This window comes from Schistocerca piceifrons, unplaced genomic scaffold (genome assembly GCF_021461385.2).
Source record: "Schistocerca piceifrons isolate TAMUIC-IGC-003096 unplaced genomic scaffold, iqSchPice1.1 HiC_scaffold_936, whole genome shotgun sequence".
Taxonomy (NCBI): domain Eukaryota; kingdom Metazoa; phylum Arthropoda; class Insecta; order Orthoptera; family Acrididae; genus Schistocerca; species Schistocerca piceifrons.
The window spans coordinates 2,560,001-2,570,000 of record NW_025729208.1 but is presented as its reverse complement, the minus strand read 5'-3'; the positions used below and the strand labels follow the sequence as shown (position 1 = coordinate 2,570,000).

The 10,000-nt window shown below is 46.7% G+C and overlaps 1 protein-coding gene across 1 annotated transcript in view; it reads left to right on the top strand.

Moving 5' to 3' along the window:
• The window catches only part of LOC124771316, a 140,013-nt gene that overhangs the window by 6,789 nt on the left and 123,224 nt on the right, over positions 1 to 10,000 (top strand). Inside the window, exon 3 of the mRNA XM_047249322.1 lies at positions 7,215 to 7,377. Within this exon, the coding sequence (XP_047105278.1) occupies positions 7,215 to 7,377 (163 nt within the window). The remainder of the gene's footprint in view (positions 1 to 7,214; positions 7,378 to 10,000) is intronic.

The window sequence follows — 10,000 nt, the reverse complement described above, 5'->3', positions numbered from 1 at the left end:
AGATACTGATGAAGTATCGTGTTTCGAGAATTTGTCTGTAGCTGAGCGTCATGCGAAATTCCTAAAACTACTTGATACGAGCATAAAAAACGGTAAGATAAGCAATTATGCTATCAATCATATTAGGGACTTTGTGGCCAACTGGGCAATCGCCCACTCTCAGAGGGTAGGGTAACAGAACTAGAAAAAGGAAATGAAAGACTCAGAGGTCAACCGGCTCGGACTTATGCTGCGGTTGCCAGAGCCCCAGTTGCCAAGGCACTGACAGCAAAAGAAACCATACAGGAGAACATCAAAAAAGTTGCTCCTACAGTGTTTATAAAACCTAAATCAGGCGATGACATTAAAGCTGTTAACTCATCATTTGAGAAGTGCATTCATCCTAAGAAGGACAAGATAAAGATAAATAATGTACATACTGCAAAGAATGTGCTGATAGTAGAAACGGCCTCACAAGAGGACAGTCAAAAGATATTAAACAATGAACAAGTAAGTAATAAAGTGAAGTGTGAACCTCCTCGCAAGCGTCGACCTTTGATGTGTCTGTATGATGTGCCTACATTCATGTCAGCAGACAATCTTTTTGACTCAATATACGCACAAAATTTTGATGTAAACATCTCAAGAGGAGAATTTGATGAATAGTTCAAGTTACGCTTCAAAGTAGGTCCACGTGAGACGTTAACAGTATACCATGTGGTAGAAGTCTCGCCTGGTTTCTGGAAATTACTAACGAGAGTGGTTCGGTTGTATGTTGGCTACTCTACATTGAGCATAAAAGATTATCTGGCTGTGCCACGATGCACGAAGTGCCAGGATGTAAATCATACAAATAAGTATTGTACGCAACCCGATGTCATATGCGGCCATTGTGGCCTGTCTGGACATATTAAGAAAGGCTATCCTAATAAGGACAAAGCAGGAGTATGTGTACCATGCAGAAGACGAGGCCGCAAGTGTGGTGGACCTAAAGATTGTCCAACCCACCGAATGTTCTTGGATAGACTTATACAAAGAACAGATTATGGGGATGTTTAAAATGGTACAAGTCAATGCAATGCACAGCCAGATGGTTGCACATGAGCTAAGGAAAGTAGCGGAACAAGAACAAATAGATGTTCTATTGATACAAGAACCGAACTGCTGCACGGGTCGTGTCCCTGGCTTTCCCGCAACAGCACAGGTGGTTTCCTTGGGTGGGAACCCCATGAGTGCAATCATAATATTGAACAAAACTATTAAAACTACGATATTAAATCAATTCTGTACTGAGCATATTACAGTTGTACAACTGAATTTGTTGTCTTACAGTATGTACGTTGCAAACGTCTACTGCCAATTCAGACATGACATCAAGATTTATCTTGATCAGCTGAATTGGATACTGAGAGTTTTAGCCGGGCAGGCTATAATTGTAGCTCTTGATGCTAATGCTAAGTCCCCACTCTGGCACAGTGATGTACAGGACGGTAGGGGTGCGGAGCTTGTTGATTTGATAATGGAAACTCACATGCATGTACTAAACTTGCCTGGGTACCCCCCGACCTACTCAGGGAGGGCGGGTGCAATATCAAACATTGATGTCACACTAGCAAGCGAGAGGGCAGCACCCCACGTCCATAACTGGCAAGTTAGAGGACACCTGACTGTCAGTGATCATAACTGTATAACATTTGAAATAGTGACGATCATCGCACATGTGTCAGGCGAGTGGGTGGAATGGTTCAACTATGCGCGGACAGACTGGGACCGACTCGTGCAAGTGTTCAGTCCTCCTGAGTTCGGGGAGGACATAGGTAATATTGATGAAGCTGTGGAGGAGCTGGTAAGCTCTGTGCAAACGGCTATCACACTGGCTGTATCTCGAATAGCGAGATACATCTGCAGGGAGTCCACCCCATGGACCCCTGAATTGACTGTGCTCAAACGGTCGGTCAGAAGGGCGCGAACCAACTATCGAAGGAGCTTTGCCCACGACGAACGACAATACCATCTGCGTATTTATCGTCGTCTGAAGCAGAGATACAAGGATCAGTTAGACATTACAAGGCGCCAATCCTGGGAAAGATCTGTGAACGATCAGCGGGGAACAGACCCTTGGGGAGTTCCTTACAAAATCGTTCGAGAAAAAATTAGATCGCCCATGATGTTGTACACACTACGTGCTGGGGATGGTGACACGACCAAGAATTGGGAAGAAACAGCAAGACTGCTGTTTGACACATTACTGCCAGATGACATCGAAGACCAAGACTCGCACGAGCAGCGGGAAATACGCCAGGCGCTCTCGATTCTGTATCTTAACGATACAAACGTGTGCCCTTTCTCAGCAGAGGAGGTAGAAGCAACCATCTACACCTTTGCAAGAAAGAAGGCGCCTGGCCCTGATGGGATCCCTGTGGAGATCTTACAGGGACTTGCACACTTGGTCGCCCCGGCATTAAGTCGTATTTACAACATCTGTTTACAAAGGGGCTATTATCCACTAAAGTGGAAAACTGCAGAAGTTGTAATTATCAGGAAAGGCCCTGTTAAAGATCCAACGGTGCCGAAATCCTATCGGCCTATCTGTCTGCTGGATGTAATGGGCAAAGCATTTGAGAAGTTGCTGGCTGACCGTCTCCAGAGTCATCGAACTCTGCACAGCATGAGTGATAGGCAGTTCGGATCCCGAAAGGGTCGCTCCACTCAGGACGCGATCAATGAGGTTTGCCGGATTGTTCACTCAGCTACATCGAAGTATGTTCTGAGCATAATGATAGACATCTCAGGGGCCTTCGATAACCTGTGGTGGTGGCCGGCACTCTTCTCTCGCCTAAGAGAGATTGGGTGTCCACAGCTGCTATATGGCCGTCTGGAGGCCTACTGTGATGGAAGAATCGCTAAAATAACGGCTCCTGGAGCCGTCGTATCTAAGAGAGTATCCCGTGGCCGTCCCCAGGGATCTGTGTGTGGTCCCATTTTCTGGGATATCAACATGGAATCAGTGTTGAACGTTCTGCAGGGAGAGACTGCAGTTCTGGGAGGCGTTGCTTATGCGGATGATCTCGTAATTCTAGTGGAAGGTGACACATTGTGATCGAAGACCGACCACGACTGGCTATTTGTCTGTTAACAGATTGGTGTGAGAAGAATAAAATGTCGATTGCACCACAAAAATCGCAATACATGCTCTTAAAAGGCAAGTTAAATAGGGACCTAACAGTCAGAATTAATGGCCAGGCAGTGTCGCGACAGAGATATGCCCGTTACCTAGGGGTATGTCTAGATGAGAATTGAAGTTTCATTCCGCATATTGAGCAAATGACGACAAAGTCCTTAGCTCTGTTCAATAAGATAACATCAACTGGACAAAGATGATTTCATTTGCCGTCAAAAGCAATAAACATCTACCACAACAGTATATTGGCACCAATAGTAGGGCACACATCCACTCTGGTGCGGCCTGCCGCCGCTGTCAGGCGAATACAGAGGAACGTTCTGTTGAGATGCATTGGAGCATTCAACACAAGTCCAACAGATGCACTATTGGTAATTATGGGTCTATGTCCACTAGACCTAATAATAAGGCAGAACGCAGCCTTCTACTGGCTGCACAAACAGAACATCGAAATGGTGCAAAACATAATGGGCATTCCTCCGGTAAGCGTCAAAGCCATCCGTGGAAAAGTGCTTGACATTTGGCAGGACGAATGGGATGGGTCCACTACAGGCCGCAGAGTCCACGGGTTTCTACCCACAGTTAGAGGAAGACTAAAGAACAAGATAATGAAGCCCTCACAGGGCCTAGTTCACTTCTTTACAGGACACGGTCCCTATCCCATGTACCTGCATAAAATAGGGAAAAGGGCAACACCGGAGTGTGAATATGGTGCCCACGAAGGATCGCCAGAACACATAGTGTTCGAGTGCCCAATATACGAACAGGCTGTCTCAGTAAAGAGGCAGCTTCTGCGAACAAGAAATATTAACGAAATATTGACAAAAAGCGATTTGTTCAGCAATTTCGCAAAATTGGTAAACAAAATCTCAAGGGAGGTCCAGCGAGCCTACCTTGGGAGAGAGTAAATGCGCTTCAGATCTTATGCGCAATTGTAAATATGTATATACTACGTTTGTTTAAGTCTTGACTCACAGAAGCTAGTAATTGTAGTTAGATCAGTATGGTGGTGGGGGAAATAAAAATAGTATAAATGGAGTGGTTTCTCCAGTAGTAGCGGCCCGCCTCCACGTGTCTAGGGACGGGAAACTCTCTGGCAGGATTCCAGAGAGGCTAAGAGGCCGAAAATTCACATATGGCAAAGCTGCTTAATAATTAGATAGTATGCATGCATTAATAAATCACTTCTGTAGTGCTAATAGCAGAGATAGTTAGTCTTAATACGCCCACTCAAAAGTGTTAGAAAGTGGGTTATGTATGCTTCATAAATTTGGGGGGGAAAAAAAAAAAAATTGTCCCTATACCCGCCGCCGCCGCCGAGCCGAGCGGAGCGGACGTGTCCCGCGCGCGCTCCTGCCATAATAGTTTTCGTATCGGTTTTTTCGCGGAAAATCACGTCAACGAGTGCATCAGAACAGCGATAAACATCAATTACGTGTGTTGTGATACAGTGCTGTGAAAAATCCACAAGCTCAAGTGGGAAAATAGTGCACCAACGTGACATCGTATCTGCCACGAGCTGGACTCGCAGTGGACCTCACCAAAGGTGTTTCACCAGCAACTAACACCCATGAAACACTACTAACACACACAGGAACAATTGACGATACTAACAATACTAATAATAGGCTGTGAAGTGCATCGAATAAATGGAAAGTAAGAAATCATGCATGTGACGAGTCAAGATCGCAACATATGTTAGGACTTTTTTCACTCAGCAACGGCCAAATATCCACCGAAACTGCATGTAAAGCGCAGAACAGTGAAGGGAAGCTTCTGTCAAAAGTAGATCTCAGGAACTTCAATTTTGACGGAAATAGTAAGGGACATATGCTAGGCTACCACTAACATATGTTTGCGTCTCCCATGAAACAGACTAAATAGATCTGACTCAAACCAGCCTTCAAACAACCGTAACAATGAACGGAAGTTACTAACAGAAAACTTGAACCGAATTCAAATTCTAAATCACTTTTTCCTTTATTATTAGCCGAGAGGTAAAGTCGACAAATTTACAAGGCTTCCTCGCTTTACCGAAGTAATTACCATAGTCAGCTGACCAGAACAGTGCCTGTGAGGTAGCAATACACTCCAACAACATTAAATCCGTGTGAACTACCTACAGGCATCTTTAGGAAATTACGACAATCACAAACAGATATGCCAAACACGTTGACGGAACGCAAAGTTCCTCAAGTAGGTCGCTAGGCACTGGTCGGAGCGCATTGCGTTGAAGTGCCGTAAGTAGGCCTGAGTGCGTTGGCCGACACACAGCGGTGTTGCTAAGCGCGACACGTAGTTCCGCGCCCTGCCGTGAGAGGCAGCAGTGCACGGGAGCTGCCCTCCCGCCATCTGTCGGTGCGCAAGCGGACCGCGTACTAAGCGCGTAGTGCCGCGTCCTGCCGCGAGAGGCAGTAGCGCACGGGAGCTGCCCGCCCGCCATCTGTGTGTGCGCGAGCGGACTGCGTGGCCGACTTACCTGTGTAACCGGGCCGCACCGTACAGTACCAACCGGCACCCGGCAGCGTCAACAGTTGATCCGCCCACTGCGGCGTGTCGCCTCTGACGCACCACGTTGGCGTATCGCTTTGAGCACGTTTCTGCCTCTGCCGGCTGCGTGATGGCGCAACGCCCCTACGATAATTGAACAGTTTGCGAAGGGCCTAGAAAGCGAAAGCCCTTAGTTGCGATCTACCGGGTGTCCGACACGATCACGGACAAAAAACTCTTAAGAGTGCCTGTACGAACAAAATTTAAGCGACGACTTCTCGAAAGACGACTCTGACAGCGAGGTCAAAATAAGATTTCACACAGGACTGAAGGGCAGGGAATACAACCATCAGGTCCTTGAAGTATCACCGAAATTGTACTGGTTCTTAACGAAAAAGGGTAAGGTGTATATAGACTACCAATCCCTAACCGTCAGGGACTACACAGCCGTGAGCCAGTGCTACAACTGCTGCGACATTGGTCACACAACGAAAGGGTGCACCGAACAAGCCGCCATCTGCTCAAGGTGCGGTAAGAAGGGCCATAAACGCGCCGAGTGCCGAGCCAAGGAGTCCATTGACTGCATCCCCTGTTATAACAGGAACCGTAGGTGCAACAAAAGCAAGGGTGGTGCCTGCCAAACATACAAACAGCTCCTAGACCGCCTAATCGATAGCACTGACTATGGAAACTAACCGTCCTTCAAGTCCGACCGGTGGGACACACAAACCAACCCAAGCACAGATGCACCCATACAAGTCACCCTCGACAATAAACCGTAATCACCAGCGTGCCATAACTGGGCGTAAGAGGCAGAAATTACTCCCTGACGACTACCCCAATGACGGCCACATCCCACGACTGGCACACAACACGAACCTGAAGACAGCCACTATGCAACCATCGAATTCATAGACGACCTTACATTAACAGGACAGATACCATCAGACGCAGCCAAACTAATGAAGAGACAAATCCTACATTGGATAACTTTCCACACGACGCTAATGAACAGAATTGACGAACTTTAAGACGCATTAATAGTAACAAGCACTGCATCCTCACACAACCAAGACAACCATGACACACATGACCAACCACAGCAACATCACAAAAGCATGATGCCGAAGAGCCAAGACTATATATCTAATCCAGCGTGCCGCCATACTTACGACACCAAAAAATGCGAGGGGTGCATAAAGCCTATCAGATTTGTACAAGGTGAGACCTTAAACCCCAAAGAAACAGACGTACCAGACACCCAAACCAACAAGACCGGCACGCAGACGAAGGACGAAGACACTGACAACACCCAACACTATGTGCAAAATAAACGGATGATATGTCACACTGACACACCCTCACAAGACGACGATGACATATACCGCTGTCCTTACACCAATGAGTGTAGCGTACATAATCATCAAACTAGTACAACCACCCCTGTGAAACGCGAAGCGCCATCCGAAAGAACCAACGAGTGACAGAAATATCCAAGGCGTCGAAACAACTAATACGTGTGGGAAAAGAATTATCGTGTGACGATCATTTATGGCAACCACAGGTGCCTCCACCACCCAGTGCTACAAAAGTGCCCTCCACTGGTGACACCAGCACCCTCTCATCACCGAAGTCCCTGTCAGCAAGAGGAACACCAGCACCACCGGCTGCTCCTCCTGCGCATATCAACAGCAGCATCAACAAAGCACCCATCGCCGAGGGGCAACGTGCAGCTGCCACTCAGCCACGACACCCCAAGACGGCGCAGACGCCGACACCCGCTACCACCAACAGCGATTTTAATTATAATAACGTAAATTTAAACCTAAAATTAAGTAGATTAGAAAAAAGGGAGCTCTTTGAAACGGCGCAAAAGATGATCATTAGACTATATCACCCTTATGGCAACTCAGTCTGCTTTCGTACAACATAGCAGACAGACAGAATAATTCTGAAAACAGAAAAAATTCCCACGGACTCAGAAAGTCTGCTAGACCTACTTCTGCAGGTATGCGCCCGCAGAGAGGAAAAATTTGATCTCGATAAGTTATACAAAGATCACGTTACGGCCTATGGGAGGACCTACTTTGACTTCAATCAAACCGGAAGTAAGTGCTACGTCCATGTGAAGCATCCGAACTGAGGGTTGCTCAGTTGAATGCCATGAGAAGTACACACGTTAGTCTGGTCCTGAGGTCCTGAGTGAGCTTAACTGCGACATCCTGTATATACAGGAACCATATACCAAACGAGGCCACATCACCAACATCTCCCCCCACGCGGTATCGATATCGGGTAAGGCAGGCTGCAAGGCGTCAGTCATAATCCTAAACAAAGATATCCACCCGGTTAAGATCACGGAACTTTGCACAGAACACATTGCCACAGTGGAGATCACGCACTGGGGCGACACATGGGTCGTCGCATCGATTTATGCTCAATACAGTCACTGCATCCATCCGCATGCAATGCCATTAGACAAATTGCACAACACGCTGGCAACAAAAAATTATTAATCTGTGCAGACATTAACGCAAAATCCACTCCATGGCACTCCAACAGAACCGACGACAGAGGAGGAATAATCAATGACATAATACATGAAAACGGACTGCACGTAATTAACGAGGAAGGACACCATCCAACATTCATAGGGCATGACGGCTTCTCGTCCAACATAGACATCACCCTTGTAAATAGCGCTGCGACCATCTACATACAAGACTGGACAGTGCACGACCACATCACCATGAGTAACCATAACGTCAGCACACTGACTTTACAGAGGACAGCACACGACAACACAGCAACACAACCACTCTTTCATAAGACAGATTGGGACACAGTAAGACGCAAGATACAGGAACATTCACTGCAGAACATCACAGGCAGTGTTGATTATAGAGCACACATGTTAACAGAAATTATCAGGCACATACAGAACACCTGCATCCCCACATCACGCAAAACAAAACAGCAGACCATCCCCTGGACTGCACGCCTAACACAACTCAAACAGGACACCAGACACAAACGTAGACTCTACCAAAGGGCAATCTCGGACAGAGAAAGACAATTAAGACTACACGAATACCGGCTTGCCAAGGACAAATACAAACAAGAACTAAACAAGACTAGAAAGGACCAATGGAATGACCACATAGCAAGACAAACACAACTAAACATATTGGGGGAACCTTACAAGATCGCGACCGAAAAAAATCAAGAACCCACTAGTTCTGGGAATGCTAAGACAGGATGACGGGGTGATGACAAAAGGCTGGAGAAGCACAGCAGAGTACCTGCTGGGCAAACTCCTTCCTGACAACATCGCCACCACAGACACCAGAACAAGCCGCATTGAGATGTGAACTTACCACAGCTTACACCACACCAACCGTCACCTGCCCATTTGCGCAGGAAGAGGTGGCGATAGCGATCTCAGAACTTAAAAACAAGAAAGCTCCTGGACCAGATGGTATCCACTCTGAGGTACTTAAACAGATTGCACCACAGATCACCCCATACCTCACAACACTGCTGAACGACGCCTTAAGGCTAGGCCGTGTGCCTGTGGTGTGGAAAGCCTCTAGGACAGTCATCATCAAGAAAGCACCAGACAAAGACCCGTCAGAACCAAAATCATACAGACTCATATGTCTCATCAACACACTCGCCAAAACACAGGAAAAACTCCTTTGTAAAAGACTCCAAACACATCGCACACTTCGGGGAATGACACCACATAAATATGGCTTTCGGGAAGGAAATTCAATTGATGATGCAATCAACAAAGCACTACAAATCGTACACAATACACCAGCAAAATACACACTAACCATCATGATAGACATCTCGGGTGCATTTAATAATCTATGGTGGCCGGCCCTCTTTAAGAGGTTCAGACACCTGCAGGTACCGGAATCACTGTACAACAGTCTTGTTGACTACTGCAGGGACAGAACAGTCGCTTGGCATATGGACGACAAGAAAGTAATCAAACGCATTACTAAAGGTTGCCTGCAAGGGTCGATCTGCGGCCCCATCTTGTGGGACATAATGATAGAACCGCTCCTACATTTACTTGAGGAGCACAATACGATAGATGGAGTTGTCGCTTACGCTGATGACCTGCTTGTGGCAGTGTCAGCAATCAACCATGCCCAGCTAGAAGACAGAGCCAATGATACACTCAAAACAATAACACAATGGTGCACAGACAACAAGCTCAAGGTAGCTGGAAACAAAACAACATACACACTGCTAAAGGCTATCCTGCATAGGAATCCAATAGTCAAAATCGGAGACATGAACATTAAGAGATCAAAAGTAACACGCTACCTTGGTGTC